At 30.5% G+C, this 21,998-nt stretch overlaps 2 protein-coding genes across 3 annotated transcripts; both read right to left on the reverse strand.

The window, feature by feature from the left end:
* LOC107422118 (PTI1-like tyrosine-protein kinase 3) lies at positions 1–5,055 on the reverse strand. Of its 2 annotated transcripts, none has more exons than XM_048477972.2 (8): positions 4,749–5,055; positions 3,095–3,272; positions 2,279–2,532; positions 2,045–2,171; positions 1,678–1,951; positions 973–1,105; positions 751–837; positions 1–561 (listed from the first exon to the last, which is right to left on the reverse strand). In XM_048477972.2, exons 2-8 carry the CDS (start codon positions 3,186–3,188, stop codon positions 442–444), a joined length of 1,089 nt encoding a protein of 362 aa, XP_048333929.1. In that variant the 5' UTR covers positions 3,189–3,272; positions 4,749–5,055; the 3' UTR covers positions 1–441. The 2 variants fall into 2 exon arrangements, with proteins under 2 accessions (XP_048333929.1, XP_015887013.2); XM_016031527.4 differs by lacking the exon at positions 4,749–5,055 and adding an exon at positions 4,255–4,570.
* A 7,342-nt stretch (positions 5,056–12,397) lies between these two features.
* LOC107409410 (2-isopropylmalate synthase 2, chloroplastic) lies at positions 12,398–20,848 on the reverse strand. The gene is made up of 12 exons (XM_048477179.2): positions 20,048–20,848; positions 19,200–19,413; positions 19,031–19,111; positions 16,093–16,185; positions 15,915–16,001; positions 15,187–15,287; positions 14,368–14,401; positions 14,204–14,278; positions 13,590–13,673; positions 13,373–13,507; positions 12,849–12,994; positions 12,398–12,747 (listed from the first exon to the last, which is right to left on the reverse strand). The coding sequence occupies exons 1-12, from the start codon at positions 20,767–20,769 to the stop codon at positions 12,609–12,611; spliced, it is 1,911 nt and encodes a 636-aa protein (XP_048333136.2). The 5' UTR covers positions 20,770–20,848; the 3' UTR covers positions 12,398–12,608.
* Positions 20,849–21,998: the final 1,150 nt, after the last annotated feature.

Raw genomic sequence — 21,998 nt, forward strand, 5'->3', positions numbered from 1 at the left:
GACAGTAAAAAGCATCAGTAGATCAGTAATACCTTCAACTGGGTCATGTTTCCAGAATCACAAATTCACAATCAGCCTATTCCTCAAATTGGAAGGACTTCACTAAACGCAAAGTAAGAACATACATGAAGAGGGGAGAAAGCCCCCTTTTTGAGCACAGACAATCCAACAAATCAAATAAACATTTAGTGACAGACGTCCACCTTCACAACCCAATCCAAGTCAGTTTTGTGGCTTCCATAAACTTTAACAACCTGGTCCAGTATGCAACAGACAACTTAGCAATGGCCAATCCAACCCTACACATCCAATCTCATATACTGAAAATAAACAAATATATATATGTGAAGTTTTGTGGTGAAACCCTCAGGCAAATGAAACCAAGAATATCTGAAGGACGAAGAAATTCCAACAAAAGAGAAAAACTGGGACATCTTCTATTCAAGTTTCCGGAGCTGGGGTAGGCGGTTTTAATAGAGGTTGAAGTGCCTTGACCACAATGCTCATATTTGGTCGGAACTCGGCTTCATATTGCACACACAATGCTGCCACAGCTGCCAGCTGCATTATCATACAGAAAATTTCATTGTCAGCGGCCAATTCTAAGAAAAAGGAAGAAGTTCACCAACCATGGAATTGAATGAACCCGTATTACCATTGGATAGATAGAAATGTATATCTAAATTTAAAAATACTGGTGCATGAGAGAGAGAGAGAGAGAGAGAGAGAGAGAGAGAGAGAGGGGGAGACCTTTGCCACTCCTTTAGGAGGATATTCTCCCTTTAGCTTTGGATCCACGCACTGTTTAACTTTATCTTCACTCAACCTTGGGGTAGCCTTAAAATATAAATAAAAAACAGAAACAAAGGAGGTGTATGTGTCAGATGAAGAAAAATCAATATAACACGAACAGTAGGGAGGAAAAACAAAACCAATAAGATAACAGTGCCAAATAGAAACCATTAGACTCACCCAAGTAACAAGACTCTGTTGCCCACGAGGCATAGTATGATCAACAGGTTTCCTACCAGTCAGTAGCTCTAGAAGAACCACGCCAAAGCTGTACACGTCACTCTTCTGTGTCAACTGCCCCGTCATTGCATACCTGCAACAAAATTTTCCAATTCAACTTATTAAATATTTTGGACTTCTCCAGTCAAACAAAAAAAATAAAATAAAATAAAATAAAAAATTAAAAAAAAGTAAAAGGGAAAAAGAAGAAAAATATCAGCGTTGAGAGCCAGGCATCATTAAGGGTAGTTAAATGTTTTGCATTTCTTATTTTAACATTTTCCCCCTCAACAACTCAATTACAGATCATGTCCATTTTCATTCTATGCCAATAAATAAACAAATTGAGGATACCTTCAGGAATGGCATGGATTGTTATTCAACGAAAAATTGCTAAGAAGACCCAAATGAAATGCCAATGCTAGAATACGTATTAAACAGAGAATTCCTGCCCCTTTACTATAGCCTAATAATTATGACCAAATTTTAAAAACCATTAGTCTAAACTTCTCTCACTTAAAAACTAAAACAGAAATTACAAATTATATTGGTAACAGAAGTTTGTAAAGAGAAACTAATCTATATACCAAAAGGTAGAACCATGAAATTCTCAAATATATAAAAAAAACCATATAAATCTTGGAAAAGCAGTTTCAGAAGCATTACTCTGGTGCATGATAACCAAAAGTTCCCAAAACTCTAGTAGAGTGAAGGCGAGCAGCCATGTCAGGAGCCTGGTTTGAAAGATTAAAATCTGCTATCTTGGCTTTGAAGTCTTCGAAGAGAAGCACGTTGCTTGATCTGATATCTCTATGTATAATGGAAGGTTGAACCTTCTCATGCAAATACTCCAACCCTCTAGCTGCATCAACTGCAATCCTCACCCGCTGCATCCAGTCAAGAGTAGGACCTGGTTGTGCTCCTTGAACTCCCTTTCTACCTATAATTGCAACAATTTGAACTATTATCAATGAACTCTAATTCTTAGACGAAACACGAAGTCAAGTTAATATAAACTAATAACATGATGTACCATGCAATATGTCATGTAAAGATCCCATGGTGGCAAATTCATATGCAAGCACACGAAGATTGCCTTCAACACAGTAACCAAGCAACTCGACAAGATTTTCATGCTTCAATCTAGAAACCATGGAAACCTGAAATATAGGTTATCACCAAAGGCAGATCCATTAAGAAACTAAAAGCCACCATTATCTGATTACTGAATATAAATAAATTTAAGTTCCAGATTTGCAGGGCACACCTGGGTCAAAAACTCAACATTTGTCTCTGGCTCAGATGAAACATCAAGCTTTTTCACAGCCACAGCTTTACCATTGTTCAGAGTTGCATAATACACTCTCCCATAGGATCCTTCACCAATCAATGCCTTGGACCCAAAGTTGTCAGTTGTCTCCTTAAGTTCTTCTAAAGGCAAAGCGGGCACCTCAATAGGTGGGGCCGCCTTTTGCACTTCAGGTTTGACAGGAACTGATACCTTTGAACCCTTTTGGTTCCCTAAAAATGCAAAAAGTCACCCAATAATTAAAATAAAAAAATAAAAAATAATTTAAAAAAAAAAAAAAAAAAAAAAAAAGGAAGAAGAAGAAGAAAAATGAATCACGAACGAAAAATACAACAAACTGCTAAAATGAGCAGGAGTAAAACAAAACCAAACTAAAGCCAAGAGAAAAAGTCAGTTACTTAAAGGAAAAAGAAATGAATTAACACAACTTCTTATAGATATATTCCTATTTTATGCTCTATAAATATTTGAAGTACTGCTAGTAGCATGAACCTAAATAATAAAAGTCAGAAAAGTAACAAATACGTTCCTCTGTCATAATAGGACAAAATCAATTCTATTGAGACATTTTTTAATATTTTTTTAATAGACCAAAGTATGGCATTCTTATATTGAGGATAGCTTTTATAGAATTGTATGATGATAATGTGGTGTTTGTAGCTGCAAGACTGAAAAACTTTTTATTCAGCAGTTATCTGACCCATTTTGTTTCTTCTATTCAGTTTAATTCATGGGAAAAAAATTTCATTATTATAAAGGAACTCCCATACATACCTTCTGTATAATTCTTTGGGCTCTTCAGCTGCTCACTTTCATTTGATTGGTATGACTCTTCAACTTGACAAGTACAACAAAGCCACCTGCGCATTCTGACTCTCTTCTTCAGATATATATCGTCTTCAGTACTTGTGTTGTCCAAACGTAGAAAGTAACCAGGCCGAGGGGCATGTGCCTGCCAATTATCACAAAAGTTTTGAACCGGATTCAACATCATTACATAATAGTTCAATTTTAAACAAAAACCCAAAAAAAAAAAAATCTCCAATTGAATTTAGCAAATGGTAAAGGAAGCAAAGTTCCATGAGACATTGTATAAAAATGTGCTACAATAATTTTTGGCATACCGACTATCAATAGCCAATTACTTTAGCTTATTCTAAAAACAGTAAACCAATCTTAAAGCCCCAAAATGGCAAAATGTATCCCGAAAAAAATTTGAACCATCTCAAAAGAAAGTTCTTCTGTGCTTCCAGATACATTACCATCATTATATACAACAATTGACAACATTACAAACATGCTAAATGCAGTTTGTAATAGTTGTAACAATAGGATTATGATCATGACTACAAGGCTTTATGATCCCCCAATTAACAGATTCCAAATTTAACATTTCGCATAGAAGCAAATATGACCAGAGTGTAACATTAAAAATTTGAGAATATTTAATAACCATGAGAACAATTTAGAAGCCTCAGAAATGGTAACCCTAAAAAACCATAAAATTCATGAATGGAAAAATAAAACAGACATGAAAGATCAAAGTACAAAACGCAGGCTTTCCTGGTTAATTTAGATTATATGGAAATTTGAGATTAACTTCAACAGGTTTATTTCATTGAATATGTAGAAAACATTGAGAAGTATACAGGGTAAAATCAGGGTCAAATCCATTCCTTGTAATTCTCGTTATAGAAAAAGATGAATCCAAAAATCACCATGACAATTCAATGATTTATTAGAAGAAGAACTGAACAAAATGCAAACATTCCATATGCAGGCATGGTTTCCCCTTTTTTTTTTTTTTTTAACTAATAAAATTCTGCTAAATTTATCATCAAATGAAGTAGAAAATAAGAAATTTTCACAATTCCCATCTCCAATCATCAACCAAGAAAACATAAGAGACGGAAATACAGAATTCACATTCTTACCCCAACACCATCATGTCTCTCATGATCTCCGCTCCCCATCAAGGAAAAATACAGAATTCAAATTCAAAATGCCACTCAAAAACAATCAAGCACAGAACAACAATGAAAACCCAGAATCGAAGCGATCCCAAATACCAAGATGAAGAACAATTTCCAAAATTCAACACCAACACACTCAAGAATCAACACCAAAACTCAAAATTCCACATCGATTCCCCAAGTTCATCCCGAATTTATTCTCAATAAAACCAACAGTTACCCAAATCGAAACAAAACAAACAAAATCAGAAAAAAATGGAATTGGGTATTTTAACAAATGATAAAAAAGAAATAATTTATGGGTCAAATAGAGAAACCAAGAATTCGGGCAAATGAGAAACTAACCCTAGATCGAAACCGAAATTAATGGACAAAAAAAAAAAAAAAAAAAAAGCAAACCCGAAAACAGAAAATAACAGAAAAAAAAAAACACAGAGAATTTTGAAGAAGAATACCTGTGGTTTAATCTCTTTATTCTCTCTCTAACCCGTTACTCTTTCTAGGGTTTGGGAAGGTTGATTGGGAGGACAAGGTTAGAGGAATTAGGGGAGTTGCTTTTTTGTGGGTCTGGAAAGAAAAGACAGAGAAGCAACGCGGGGATGAAAATCAATTTCCGTTGGATTTTAAATACCCAAATTGGATATCACAGCTAAACCTCTCCAATTTCTATTATAAGCAATTCAAAAAAATAAATTAAATAATTTTAAAAAAAAAATGTTCTTCTCTATTTCTCTCTCCTCTCTCCCTCTGTATATAAAGATATGTTTGTTTGTTTCGTAATTTTCTTTTCTTTTCGTTTCGTTTCTTTGCTAAAAAGAAAGCAGCTTGGGGCGGTGGAGAAAAGCACAAGCCAAGTTCTGGACATTTACCCAAACGCTGTCTTTTGGACCTTTCTGTGGTTATTATTATTATATTATTATAATTATTATTATTCTCTTAACAACAACAAAGCCTTTTTTTTTTTTTTTTTTTCGTTGAATCCTTTTATAAGGGAGTAGTAGCGCTATCAGTGTATCTATTTTCATTTTATTGTAAATTTTTAAATAGGAATTGATGTTGTATTATTTTACTTATTTTAATTTTATTGGATTTTCATTTATATATATATATATATATAGAGAGAGAGAGAGAGTTTTACTAATTTTTCAATAATATTATAGTTAGCAAATTTATTTTATTACAACATTATTATTTTAATGAGTTTAATTAATGTATTTTTTTTTTGTGGATTAATTAATGTATTTGAATTATAGTAGTGTGTCAATTGTTAATATATTACCATATTACTTGGTATGTAAAATTAAGCAAACAAATTTGGTAAGTATAAATTGTAGAATATTATTAATTTTTCAATCATTGACATTTTGTAACATAGTGCCCATTTGTTGCATTGGATTAAATTGAAATAAACTTAGATTATTCCAATCAAATTAGATTATATATGAAATAGTCCAATTTAATTCCGTTTAACAAATGATCACAATCAAATAAAGCATGGCACTAATATATGAAATGAATGGATAAAAACTCATAAAAAATAATGAAAATTAATGAAAATTTATTTAAAAAATAAATTTTTTATTACAATTTTAAAATTAGCTTATTTAATCAATTAATTATCGAATTGATTATAAAAATTTCTAAAATATTGAATGTATATTATATTTTTCTTAATCAATTAATTTGTAATAAGGGTTAACAATTATAAATAAAGAATGGCAAATAAAAATATGCAAAAAAAAAATAAATACATATATGGTAAAATTATTAATTAAGATATATAAAACAATTATTACAAATACATTATATTTCATCTCAATACCACACATAATTTGTAGGTGGTTGAAAATTATTGAATTTTTTTTATTCTCATTTTAATATGTGAAATATGATAAATAATTATTAAACAATATATATTTGTTTAATAATTTTGCATGTAATTGTTAATATGCCAACCATGTAGATTTTATATTAAATGTGACTGTCATTGATGATAATTATTATATGATATTAATGAAAATAAGATTAATACCAATTTTTCATAACATTATAGTTTTATGTTATTATTTTTCATTCATATATAGTCAACTTTTAATCTGTAATAATAAATCTTATAGTGAAGTATATATATATATATATATATTATATCAATAAATAAAATTTATCATGGTTATTGAATTTAATTCATTTTATTTTGTTTATATCACTAAATATTTAAAATGTAATTAAAAAATTAAAAAACTATTACTAAAGTTAATTTTTATAAAAAAAAATTTACTAAACACAAATAATATTTATAATTTTTTGATAAAATTAAAAAAATAAATTTCATAAATATTTTTAAAATTTTTATGAAAATTTTGAATTTTTTTTAAAAATTATGAATTTTTAATCAAATTATTTAATATAAATATTTGAACAGAAAATTTTATATGTTAAAATATCAAAAAGATATTATATAAATTACATTTATTTTCAGAGGTTAAATTTCTTTTTCATAAGTTGGAAAAACAAAAAGTTTATGAAACTTTTCAATTTTTTAAACTTTGTTTAAGATCCTAAATCATATTTATTCACCTATTCACATCAAAATAATAATAATAATAATAATAAATAGATCATATTTCTTCACCAAAAACCAAGAAAAAAGAGATCCCAATCATTTTTGGGACTTTGGTGGGTGCATGTAATTTATTGGACAGGCCACTTTTAAGTGGATCGCTGTCTATCAGTCTCCATCAACAGCACAATAAATATACTCCTTACAGGCTTACACCAATCCGAAAGCAACAGTTTGATAAAATTAATTTAAAAAAAAAAATCAAAAGCGACAGTGCCACGTAGCATCGCATCAACCTCCAAAAGAAACAGGAAAAAAAGTTGACTACTGTTTTATGTTACACTATTCGCCAAAAAAAAAGTAAATGACGTGGTGTAATATGTGTTCCTTGAATAATTAAAAAAATAAAAAAAAATGTTGCATCACCATATTAAAAAATTTGGTTAAATTGATTGGTAATTGCAATTGAGGTGCACTTATTTGGCAGAATTCAAACCTTATTGCAATAAACTGTTTTAAATATAATCATAATAAATTGGACTAATTTAAAATTAATTAAACAATATTTAAAATAATCCAGCCAAATTTAAACCAGTTTTATATATCAAATCGACCTTTAAATAACTATAGCAAAATGATATATATAAATATTAATTTTATTGTATGCATTTTGTTATCAATATTATTAAAATAAAAGATGTGCCATCCAATTGTGAAAATTTGTGTTATTATTTTTGGACCTCGCAAACTTTTACAGGTGTTGGATTATCTGGATTCATGTCTTGTGATATAAGAGTAGGTGGGATTTATGGTTGATTTAATTGTAAGGATCTCTATACATGCGAACATAAATTTCACATTAATTAGATATGAAAATTTATAAGCATTTTTAATGGCAAATATATTTTGTTAACGACATTTTCAAAATTTTAATTGGTATAAGCTTTTCAATTATGCATGTTAAAAAATAACATTATCAAATTATAAATATTATTAAATTTTGATTAGATCCACTTTTATCAACATAAAAACAAATTATAATAAGTACTAAATGTTGTTGTTCTCGTTTAATTTTATTTTTATCAATTAAAATATAATTAGAAACTAAAATTTTTAATAATAAATTATGTGTACCCTATAAAATTTTATTATATGGTGTCTACTATCAAAATTTAACAATTACAAAATTAATATTAAAATTGACATAAAAAATGACATTAGTAAAATTTACCACTTACAATTAGAGAAAGAAAAAAGTGCTCATATGTTATAATTTAGCAATAAAATGGATTAGAGATGCTCTAAAAGATATATAAAAGTTTTAGGTCTTATAAATTTAATTTTTTAATGTGGAGCTCCAAACTTCAATAAATGATATAAGAACTGTCTGAAACTTGACCAACTTTAGAAAGGAAAAATATTCGTTCTCAATGGGGGAGGTGAACCTTGGAAAGGTACGAACATTAGTGTAAGAGAACGCAAGCCTCCTCTTTAAAATCTCTATTATCCTCTCAGGTTCAAAATTTGCAAATAAATTTTCGATTCTCAAACTATTATTATTATAATAACATATTTTTGATAGAATTGATGAAATTTCATATATATATATATATATATATATAGATATAGTTTTGTTTTGAAACTGTTTTATTATATATATATATTGTAATTTGTATGATTAATTTTGCAGGCTGATCATAGACATAGACGATTGGACTAAACTAATAAAAAAACATTAGTTCAAAAAAGTGATGTGTGATATGCTTTTTATTTTTTATTTTTTTAATAGTTTCAAAGAATAAAGTAACGTACGTGATGAAATAATATTTGTTCTAAAACTTCTAACAACACAAAAGGTCCGCATGTCTGACGAAAATAATGATAGGCCCCTCTTGTAAGCTCCATTTGTCTCCATGAACTATTTTTATTGAAACAAATTTTAAAATGAGAAGCCTAAATTGGAAACATAAGATATATATCTTCTTCTTCTTCTTTCTTCTTCTTCTTCTTCTTTTCTTTTTTTTTTTTTTTTAAATAATAAATTCAAACAAAAAGTCTTAAACTGTGAACGATTAAAAAGGGATTACAATAAGTTTTATGCGGAATAAATAAAAATAAAGAAAAATTGTAAAAGAGATGACAGAAGCTTTTAGGGTTCGTTTGATACAGCTGATGAAAATAGAGTTTTAGTAGTTTTATATAATAGATTTTTTTAAAAAAATTTTTTTATTAAAAAACTGATAAATATTTGGTTGTAAATAAAAAAGCTGCATTAAATAATCATTAAACTGTATTAAATACTTATTAAATTTCTATATAAGATAAAAAAAAAAGATAACTTTTTAGAAAAGTTCAAAATTTAGACTTCTTTAAAACAGCTTAAAGAAGCTTATTTTTTAGTCAATAAATACTTATTAATTTTTGTCAAATATCTTTATTTTTTGATAAAAAAACTTTTGACCTTCTAGTAGAGTTTTTAAGCAAAAGAAAAAACCTGCTAAATAGAGCCTTAGTTCATGTTTTAGAATTATAGTACTCCTTAAAATTTATTTTTTCCTCCCCTAAAAAACTAAAATTCTCATTTTTTTTAAATAAAATTTGTGCGTTGATTCAAAATTCAACCATGGTTAATAGATATCAATTTTGTTATTTATTTATTTATTTCTGATAATAAGGGCAGGTAATTCCACTGGTCACCCAGAACGTATTAACTTAATTATTAAATTTTTAAACATAAATAATTGATAAGATATGACATGGTGTGTTATATGCGTATGAAAAAAAAAAGGAAAAAGAAAAAAAAAAGAAAAAAAAACACCTAATGGGGGTTAGCTATGCTATATTTAGTTGATTTTCAGGGAGGGTGTTGGAGGGTATTTCTTTTCATTAACATTTATTTTTTGTAGTATTTATTTTCATAGTACTTTTATTAAGAAGTGTTTCATAAAATAAATGATAAATGTTTAATTTCAAAACACTTTTTAAAGTTATTTATAATTTTTTTATAGTTTAATTAATACACTTTGATATATTTTATTTTCATTCTAAAGTATTTATTTAGAAAAGTACTTTCTTTTAGTAAATATATATATATATATATATTTTTTTTATTTTTATTTTTTTCCTGTTAAAAACATTTATTGGAGTTCCAAAACACTACCAAATATGCTCTTAGAGAATACTTGAACAAAAGGGGGTTACATTGAAATCTAAAACCAAATCTTGTTAGTTCCCCCCCCCCCCCCCCCCCCCCCCCCCCCCAAATTAAATAAATATAAAAAATTGGTGACACTTTTAAAGTAAAAAAGACTGGTCCAACTAGTAAAAGCATTTTCTTATGGTAGTTTTATTATAATATTTAAAGCAAGAAGCCACTAATCTTTGAAAAAATCTAAAGACAAAGCCGTTCAGGTTTTCTTAAAGCCAAGAGCTATATAAATTAAATTACTTTGTATAAACTTTAAGGGTTAGTATCATTTTACCCTTAAATTATAATAAGTTTCTTCATTGCCCACAAAATTATAAATTTGTTATGTTATCCCATAAATTATTTTAGTTTAGTTATGCGATTTTTCTAATAAATTTGATTGAAATAACTATACATACCTGACAAAAGTAAAAATATTATAAAATTGTTTCCAAAAAAAAATTCATCAAATTTATAATTCGAAAATTCTTAATTAGACTAAAGTAAAATAAAAGCAATAATTTAGAAAACAATGTCAGAAATATTATACGTTAAAGAGCAAAATGAGAAACCTAACATAATTTGAGGGGTATAAAATGACATGAACCAAATTCAACCATATTTTGTTGGTAGGTCCACAATGCTTTGACCAGAACCAGCCGAAACCAATTTAAAATATTTAAAAAATAAATCAATTTCTTTTACTTTTTTCAAGGAAGATTCTTGTTACAACTTTGATCTGTTTATGCTCTTCCCTGGCAGCCATCGAAGCAACTTTTTTCACTGTTAGCAGACATTCCAAATGATTACAAAACTGATTTGGCTTTGCTTTTTGAAAATTATTAATGGAATGCTGGATTTATTTATTCCTTCTAATTGTTGTTGACACTTTGTTGCCAACAAAGAACTTGCTGTTTGACTTGGCTATTTTAATTTTAATTTTTTTTTGTTTGAATAATATTTAATTTTTCATATAAATTTAAAATTTATAGTGGGTTTTAGACATTGAAAAAAGTCAATAAACAATTTTAATCTAATACTTATTTCACCAACAAAAAATTGAATATAATATTATAAAAAGTGTTTCATTAACCAAGGTATTTGATATTGATTTTTTTGATAATACTATTTAACAGGTAGATTCAATGATGCATAATTAAATGAGAAATTATAACCAAACAACAAATAAAAAAATGGCATATTAAAATGCATTATTGATTTGGAACTTAGTACAAAGACAGTATTAATAACATTATTGAGGAGAAAACTTTGTGACATTGATAAGATAAGCTACCTTCAACTTACCTATATCAATCCAATTTAATTGGTTTTATTCTATGAATTCATTTTCCTATATAGACTTTTAGCTTAAAAAAAGATTCAAATAAAACATTAATTAATCATCATATCAATAATCATATCACTTAATAACGATTACCAAATATCATAAATAGCAATACTATTTTAAAACAACTCTAATTCCTTCAGCACAATGCATAGATTCTCTTACATACAAGAGCATCACAGCATGAGTTGTAATTACAAAGACTATCAAAAACAAAATTGAAAAAATGAGCCCAAAAAAACATATAAATATAAATCACCTTATCAAATAAAAAACTATTTTTCTTCACAACATTGCCATCCTGCCAAATCACATTTCATTTACATGCACATTCTATTTGTAATTTAAAGTTAAAAAAAAAAAAAAAATTACATTGCAAAGACTGACGAAAAAATATCTAAAAAGCCAACCAAAAAATAACTAAAAAAAACCAACTAATCCCCATTTTCCACGTATACATAAATTATTTGGTACAACAAATTTGATCTCCCAAGCAAAATTGCTTACTGTTGAAATTGGTGATGCACATCCTGCCACCTGGCAGAATTGCTTAGTCATGCTTGCTCACCTCCTGCAAACTACATGTGTTACCAAAGGGTCATTATGCATGAAGCTAATTGTACAAAAATTGACACCTAAGTCAACACTTGTCAACAAACATTGTATACACTAAGTCAACACTTGTTAACATACATTGTATATAATGTTACATAAATCGCATCCTCTCCCTTGGCATTTCTGTCAAGCAAAATTTAGAGAAAAAAACGTGTAGCACGAGAAAAACAAGTGTTGAGCTATTAAAAAAAAAAAAAAAAATACAAAAAAAAATCTCCCACTTTTTTTCTTGCATTTGAAAATGATCCAATATATGTTTATTTCTCTACAATTACCAAAATCCTGCTCTTTCCTAAATTTATTTTGGAGATAAATTTATATTTCCAATTTTTTTTTTTTTTTGATATTCTAACACTTATTAATGATAAAAACTAACAATTATCAAATCTGACAAGAATTCAAGAAAATAAAAATTAGAAATAGACCTGTCATCAAGTCAAAAACCTTGAATTTAGTTTTACAAGTTTCACTAACAACAACACCTATCACAACCTGAACAATAGCATTTCCATCAAAATTTCCACACATTTTGCACAACAAATATGAATTCACAAGGAAATCTTACACTATGACACTATAATCATAAGAATTGCGTTTTTTGCAACTCTTCATGCAGACACTGGGGTTCTTTCTTCAGCGATGGTACTTGGAATCGGAGACCTTTCTTTGAAACCTGACATCTTGTTTATCGCACCAATGTAAGCCTTAACGCTTGAAACAACGATATCCATTCCAGCTCCAATGCCACTGTTGCAACAGAAGACAAAAATAAATATTTATTTACTTTCATGCCTAAAACTCCAAGGAGAACAAAATATACTGACATGGAAAATATAACTTGTACACACCTAAACGTTCGTTGAACTGTTTCTCCGGTTAAAACATTAGTGGATGTACGACTTTTTTCTGCTCGGATTAGGACTCGAGTAGTGGCGATTGCATCGATACCTTCTGTAACTGCATTCATAGAGTACTCAAGGAGTGTTACTGGTTCCTGCACACAAATGGAGAAATTGGTTTCTTTATGATGCTTGCAATAACACCATGATAGAATGAACTTGAGAAAAACAAATTTGGTATTCAAGAACTTGTATCAAGAGAAAAACTAGTGTTGTGACAAAGAGCATAGAAGTATCATCATCTTTAATCTATCATCCATCCTCTCAGTGCTATAAACTTGTCAGAAGACAAACTTCCAAAAGTTTTAACGACAGTATATCATTTATAAAATTTCTACTAATTTAATTGCGATAGATGCCCCATGCAAAGCCAATGGTATCAGATACAAGCTTGGAATTCTCACTTGCATCGATATTAAATGGGAAAAAACTATATAAGAATTAGAAAGTTACTATTTTTTTCTATTTCAAACCTCCACAATGAGATCAACAGCTTTGTAAGCTGAATCCACTGGACCTGTTCCAACAGAACAAGCAACATGCTCTTCCCCATCAGCATTAATGAGTTTAACAGTTGCTGTTGAAAGACCAAGGGTTCCACATGTAACCTGTAGTTCATGTCACATGGTAAGTTCCCTTAATATCTTTACCAAGTAATTAGCGAATAGCAAAAACAGTATTGAGATTCACCTGTAAATCAAGAAGTTTCCAAACCACTTCAGGTTGAAAAACTTCATCTGAGACCAACGCTCTCAAATCAGCATCGGTTATTCTCTGGGATTAGAAAGAGTGTAAATACCAAAACCATAAAGGTCCAAAAGCAAGGACTTTAAGTATGCAAAATTGGTGATATGTTTGCAAGTTCATTCTCATTTCCACTATTCAAGAACAAGAATAGTAGCCACACTTTTACCATATTTTGAATACCAAATGATGTAGCCAAGTCCTTTATGTTCAAAAACAAATGGAGTCCACTTGTTTTTTTCCTTTTTCTGGATCATAAATGGACTCCATCAGGGAACCAAAGAAGAGCAATTTACATAGAAGTGAAAGTCCAAGATATGATCAACAATTTTGTGCTTATAGAATTACTCATTCAATAATAAATTATAGTTTTCCAATAGATATTAGTTAGAAAACCAATGTTAAACAGCAGCGTTGATGACCGTGAAATATATAGGAAAAAGAGAAAGGAAAAGATGGAATAATATCCATGCAACGTAAGGGATATAATTTTTTGCAGCAAACAACAGAATAAATGACATGAAGAATGTATGCAAGGAATATTAATAATTCAACTTCACCTTTTTCTGTTCAGCTACTGCTTTGAATTGCCAGAATATACTTTCGAGTTGTTCGTCTTGAAGATCATAACCAAGCTGTAAAAAACAAGAATTGAGAGCTAAATCTTAACTTCAAGCAGAATGTAATTTGATCTGCCATGAACAAACATGAAACCTTTGTATACCTCCTCTAACCGGCGCCTTAAAGCATGTCGTCCACTGTAAAAATACACAAGAAAGTTCCATTATTTGAAGAAACTAACATTATAAAGTACAAATATACAATGGAAACACACCAAGTGATATGACAAGAAACCATTGTAATAAATCATAATACTTAAGTAACATAAGTGCATGTCAAAAATGGAATGTATATTCTCTTATGGAAGAAGAGCTGATGGTCAATATTGATTCATGAGCCATTTTAGTGGGTTAATTACCCTTTCCCTCTCTATCCCATGAACCATCAAAATAAATTGTTAGCAGGAAATATTATACTTCAGTTCAATAGAAGTTTGAAAAGATGCTTCCATTTAATCAAGAAAATTATCACCCCCCCAAAAAAAAAAAAAAAAAAAAGCCAAGAGGGCAAAATCTACACGAAAAATAGATGAGACATCCATCCTAATATACTCATACATCCATCCCAATAGATACTCATGATATTACAAACTTTGAACTTCACTACTGCTGCAATCCATGGTCATTCCTAGATTAGCTGCAACAGTAAAAATATTAGTCAATGGTATAAGTGTTGGGATAATTTGTATTTCATTCGTAACCATTGAAGGCTTTAGGATGAATATTTTTCAAGAAAAAAGTATAGAACATAAAGAAGCCGCCGCACGGTGAATGCTGTGGGATCAGGTTAGACCAGAAGCATGACAAATGTAAAATCCATCACACCTAAATCTAGTAATAACAGCAACTGCAACCACACAGGAAATTGATAAAACTATGAGGCTAACATAGAAATTGGATTTTACAAATTAAGTACAGCATACCTAAGTTTTCCAAGGACAATGCCAGCTTCATCGGCTCGTTCAAATCCAATATCTTCAGGTGATATGATTTCATATGTTCCTTTGTGCTTAAGCATTCCATCCTTCATAACATAAAGCTTTTCAAAACTATATAGATAAACTGAAAACTTTAACAAACTAAAACAATGGAAAGGAGAAAAGAAATATAAAACGGATAAACTTGGTTAGCAAGGATTACAAGGAATTATATCAGAAGCTGAATGAAAAAAAATAAAAACATGCCATGTAAAAACATCACCTGATTTTACACCAAGAAACCATACTCAGCTTGAGTAGCCTAAGAAACAAAATTAATGCTGACAATCTCATAGATCTTTTTAGGTTTAAGGGTTAAGTTGAGGGAGTCTTAATTTTCATTTTGATTCTCAGTGCATAAGAGGGATTAAAGATAAGAAGAATGGGTCAAGAATACCGAGAAACAATTAGGTGATGGTTTGTGATACATACGTCAGGTACTTGCAACGGTAAAAAATTTGCCCAATGCAATTGCCAAGCAACAAGGTTGGTTGACCTCTAAATCCCCTGGATGGTTTCAAGGCTAGGTTCAACATAAGTATGGTCCGTTTTTGGGCCTTCACTTGTTTTACTAGCTGATCCATGGGAACTTCTAAACGAGATTTTACTTATTTTAACTTGTAAATTTGAGCATTAAATTGATTATCCACTAGCAAAAGTCCAAGAATACTAACCTGATGGATACCACTTTCATGAGCAAAAGCATTAGCTCCAACAATAGCCTTATGTGGCTGTACATGCAATCCTGTGTATTCCTCAACCTGATGGTTCATTCCATTATGTAAAAAACCCCATAGAAACTATAAATTTTCAAATGAAAAACAATCAAAGGAAGAAGTTGTGAAAAAATACCATCTTGCTTGTCAAATAGATGTGTTTTGTATTGATTCCGGTACGAAGTCCCTTAAATACATCATCTCCACGGCATTTCAAGGTCATCACAACCTACATATTTATATTATGTAGAAAAAAATACTAGAATAATTTTCAAGGGAAAAGAAAATTAAATACTATGTGATACACATCAAAAAACATGTAGCATGAATTAACGCAACAATTTAAAAACGTGCGGATATCCGAACCATAAAAAGACTAACATTATATATATAAACATACATATTACAAATATACACATATAAATATACATATATAAATATATATTAAAAAAATACTAAGAATTTCGGGAAAAAAAAAAGAAGAAAAATTAAGGTATGGAGAATATTACTTAGTTTCTTGGAAAGGAACAAAATTGCAAGTACGAACATGAAAAAGTTTTAAATATTTAGATAACTAAAGCATCACTATGATTGGCAAACCAACAAAAATACAGTTTTTTATGGGCCCATACAGGTGTTGATGTTTTCCTTTTAAATACGGCTGCTGGTTGTTCTACTAGAAATTGGGTTTACTAGAACCCTATTAGATACATTTAATTAATTGTTGAATCAAACTGTTGATTCTCTCCCAAACTCTCTGTTCTCTCTTCCTTTCTTCTAATTCTCTTTCTCCCTAAGTTCTCTTCTCCTCTTTCTCCCTCTCTTTCTCTTCTTTCCTTCTCTATCTTATTATCCTGCATCACATGCATAATACTCAACTTACTAGTTTATACGGCCAACGTTCATTAAGGACACTAAGTTAAGGACATTGTGAGGATGCAAATTTTGTTGCAGGAGCGAGTTCGTCCCGCAAGTTGCAGGATGTGTATCCTCACAATGTCCTCAAGCTAGTATTCTTACTAGAGCCTGATTGCTAGCATATAATATATATATATATATATATATATTTATATAATAAACATATTGGGAAATTTTCTCCTAGGGGATAGGACCATATATATATATATATTCACCACAATACTGCATTCTATTTACTTTTTTCAGAATTGTTCTATAGCAAGTGCATGTCATAATATTACATATCCAAATTGTGACTTCTTTGTTCCAAGGAAAGTTGGACCAGAACTTAAAAGTTGGGCAGGCTTATGATGGATTTATAGTTTGAAAGAGCTTGAAAAAAATAGTAATTTGGTGGCTGTCAGCTGGACAAACAAGTCTCAGGAGCAGAGATTTCTGGAGCAGCTAAAGGACATCTTGAGTCAGATAGTCAGCTATTTCGGCGGAAAATAGTTAGGAGTATAAAAGGATATAGGAACTTAAAAGATACAAAAAGAAGAAAAGTGTGATTTAAAAATTGGCTAGGGAAAGTACAGTCCAACTTGGATATTTTCTAATAGTTAATCCAATGGCTTCTGTATGAGAGCCCAGAATATGGTTATGTCATATGATAATTCTAAGGTAAGCTTAACGAAGAACAGGATTTTATTAACTGCAACTATAATAGGTGGCTTTTAATGTCATACATCAATTAGGGTTTCATCATATAATCCTCCTAAACATTTTCTTTATTTTAAAATATAAAAGGGCAACTAACATTGGAAAGGCAAAAAACATTTTGGGTTCATAGCTTTCACCTATAGATAATTATTTACAAGGTATGTGCCAACGTCAAGTTGATGCATTCCTATTTCTGACTTGTCTCAATCAACAAATTATGTGTTTTGTTTCTAAAGGTAAAGAAAATATGGCTTCAAGTCTCAAAAGGGTTCTACTCTAGGATTCTCAACACGAGGTTCCATGCCTCATGTTGATGTCCTTTTGATAGTAGTGACTCCCTAGCAATGAGTAACTGAAAAGGTTGGATTCGTTGGTTTTGAATGGCAAACCTAGTTCAATAAAGAAAGTGGAGTCTGAAGAAGGAATAGAAAGCCCAGGTTGCTCCTCCAAGTCACGCAGAGCCCAGGAAGATGGAAAGGACAAGGAAAATGATTGAGTAGGGCATTTGATTGACAAAACCCCAAGTTCACACCATTAAAAAAAAAAAAAAGGCAGTTGAGTAATGTTGAAAACACAAGCAGTTACTGTTAATTCTGCCTTTTCATTCTTGAAGCTTTACAAGGAAAATGAACAAGTAGGGCATTTGGTTGACAAAACCCTAAGGTCACACCATAATTAAATAATGGCAGTACAGATAACGTTGAAACAGAAGCAGTTACTGTTAATTCTGCCTTTTCATTCTTGAAGCTTTACTTTCTCATAATCAGGAGGAGATGGGGCATTGTAGGATTTGAACACAAGATCAATTAGACAATTAGGCTTCGAATCAACAATGCATATCAAGTTAACATAGTAGACAAACTAAGAACAGTGGTAACTTAATAATGAACAACCACATGTATCAGTAATTTGGTCATTAAGGTAGACAAAAACCCTCAATTTACCAGAATATAACTAAACTACGGATCAACTTGTCAATTACTCATGAGCGTTGGCATTGAAATTTAGATTACTTGCTAGTATAATTTGGTAATTGATGGTAATTGCTACTAAGTAAGGTTAAGCATGTATGGAAGCCTGGGAACTATTGTACAGCCTATAAGCATAATGCTAGGTAAAGACCTAAATATGCCAAAGCAATTCTGCAACTCTAAAACAATTCAGGGAGGTTGGAGAGAATGACAGGCGACTGAAAATCCTAACACAGTTGCCTTTTAATCAAGTTGGACAATTTGAAGTGATGGTTTTCATTTATTGATCAAATATGTTAGGGGTATTGATATTTCATAGATAATTACGTTCATAAACTGGGAACAATTTGACATCACTATGCATCTACATGCTTTACATAAAAACATTACATTTCATTAATTCAAACTCAAAACTGAGGTAATTATTTTTTTTGGGGTCTGAAAACTCAAAAGCGAATAATTTTGATGAATAAAAGAACTACTTGCCTCTTCTAACGATGCGTTACCAGCTCTTTCACCAATGCCATTGATTGTTACTTCAACTTGTCTTGCACCTGCACGTGCCCCCTGAACATAAATGAATTCAAATGAGATATTTATTGTGCACTTTTATTGCAACGGATATACAAGCAAAGCATAAAAGGCAATGACAAACCTCAAGAGTGTTGGCCGTAGCAAGTCCTAGATCATTTTGGCAGTGAGTTGAAATAATAACATTTTCAATTCCTGGGGTATTGGATTTTATGTCAGCAATCAATTCTCCAAATCCTTCTGGGTAAGTATAACCCACAGTGTCAGGTATGTTGAGAGTTGTTGCTCCAGCCTTTATAACTTCACCCAAAATCTGATACAGAAATTCCCTCTCAGACCTGGCATGTGTTAGACCAAGAAGAGATCATTAAATTTTTATTTTCATTCTGTCAAGTTCATCCTTGGCCTGCTCAGAGTACATGCAATCTGCAAACATTTGTTTCTTATTTTCATTTTTACCGTCTAAAATATAAAAGATTCCACCTAAATTTTTGTACATGTACGCTACATGAATTAATATATATTTTTTTATAAATAATTATTTCAACAATAATCATATAATCTTCAAAATAGTCAAATCATCCTCCGTTAGATATTAATATTATGTTGACGAAACAAAACAAGTTATACATTCAATAAATCTGTTCTTTCAATTTAATTTGTGTAATCTATGTGCATAAATGTGTAAGTTCAATTCCAAAGAGTTTTTTAAACTTCCCCGTACAATTTTGGAGATTCAAAAGGGAAAGGAAAAGAGGGAAACGAATCTTTCTTTATATATTATATACGGAAAAAAAGTTCGTATCCTTTTTCCTTGTTAGGACTTCAAATGGTTTATTAATCCAACAACTATCTCTCTCTCTCTCTCTCTTTTCCCACCCTTTTCTCACAAACCAAGCAAAGCATTCATTCTTAACAGGTACACACATTCACAAAATAACAAACATGCATATGGGATTTCAGAACGCAGACCTGCCAGCATCTTCAGGGCTAAACTCAACATCTTCACAACCCAAACTCCTAGCAAACTTCACCATACTCCTAGCAATCTTGATCACCTCGTCCTTGCTCTTCCTCAACTTATATTCCATATGAATCGGACTGGTTGCAATAAAAGTATGAATCCTCGGCTTTTTCGCATACTTTACAGCCTCCCAAGCCTTCCTAATATCCTTCTCATTACACCTTGACAACCCACAAATCACAGGCACATACCCATCTTTATCCACAGCATTCCCAACCTCCTTAGCAATCTGCTTCACGGCCTCGAAGTCATCCTTTGAAGCCGCCGGAAACCCGGCTTCGATTATATCGACGCCGAGCTTCGCAAGCTGCCGAGCAATGTCAAGCTTCTCCTTGGAGGTCAGTGAGGCTCCGGGACTCTGCTCGCCGTCACGTAGAGTGGTGTCGAAGATTCGGACATAGTTGGGGTCGGAGATCCGATTGGGGATGTATTCAGGTCGATACCCAGACGCCGGAAAAGAGTCGGGGATTTGGGAGCAGTGGATTCGGGTTCTGGGTTGGGGTTCAAAGGAGGTTTTGAGAATGGAGGAAAAGGAAGATTGAGAAATGGATTTCTTGGGGGTAGTGCGTTGGAAAAGGAAGTGTGTTTGTGGGTTTCTGGTGCAGGCGTTGAGTGAAGGAGTTGTGTGTGAGTGTGAGAAGTTGGGATGAGTGAAAATGGCAGACGCCATTTATGACCGAAGAAGAAGAAGAAGAAGAAGAAGAAGAGGGAAAATAATGTGTAAAAAGAAAAATCTCGGGGTTTTATACAAATACCCGGCCTCCTATGGATTTTCCATGGGAATTAGCCTTTATATTTGAATAATTTACGTATTTAATACGTGTAAAGCTGTAATTGGCAATTCGGGTTTTTTAAATAAATTATTTGTGTTTTTATAATTCTTGTGATATATATATTTTTTTATGGTAATTTTTTTTTGCCTTTTTTTCTCGCTTCAACTTTTTAAGTACAAACTTCTTGATAAGATCAAATTTAATGTGTATATAAATCTGTGTGAAGACAAAGGACGTGGTGACAGATCAGTCAAAAAGAAATCTAATTGGGTAGGAAAGAGTACAATATTGGTTAGGTAAAAAAGAAGACAATTTTTTTTTTAAAAAAAATTTTATGAGGTATTTTTAATTTTTTCCTAACAAGTTTTATTTAATTTTGTTCTAGTTTTTTATTTTTTATTTTTATGATAACACCTTTTTTTTTTTTTTTTTGGCTTAAATTATGATAGCACCTTTAATGATGGTATGTTATGTATATTGTACATAAAAATAACATATCCATTTGTGTTTTTTTTTTTTTATAGTGGAGTTGGAATTATCTACATAATGTCGGCAAATGCCTCTTATTTTATTTATTTATTTTTGGCTTTAAGGCAAATGCCTCCTTGACAAAGTTGAGAAAGAACAAAATGTCATTTTCATTTGTCATGTTTGTTTAAAAAATGAAAAATGTAGTTTTACATTTTCTTCTCATGTTCTTCATTTATTTCTTGCTAAAAGATGATTTTATTTCAAAGAGCAACAAGAAGAAAACAAGACCTGTAAGTGATCAGAAAGTTAAAAAGCAAGAGAAAAGGACTTCAACCTTGTTTGACATGCAATCTTATCTGATATAGTTTTTAGGAAGCAATTTTTGATACTTAAAAGTTACTTATAACAATATTTAAATAATTTGCAGAAAATATTTTAAATTTTCATAAGCACTTCTAAATAAAATCATTTGATATAACTTATATGAAACTAAAAACAGTTTTTAAATTTTAAAAATTATTTATGGAAGTTTTTGGATAATTTTTAAAAAGTACTTTATGTCCCTAGAAATAATTCTAACCAAATTTATTAAAAAATAACTTTTTTTAAGATACCTTTTAAAGAAGCAGAATAAAAGAATGAAAAAAAAAAACAG

This window comes from Ziziphus jujuba, chromosome 3, assembly GCF_031755915.1.
Source record: "Ziziphus jujuba cultivar Dongzao chromosome 3, ASM3175591v1".
In the NCBI taxonomy this organism is placed as follows: domain Eukaryota; kingdom Viridiplantae; phylum Streptophyta; class Magnoliopsida; order Rosales; family Rhamnaceae; genus Ziziphus; species Ziziphus jujuba.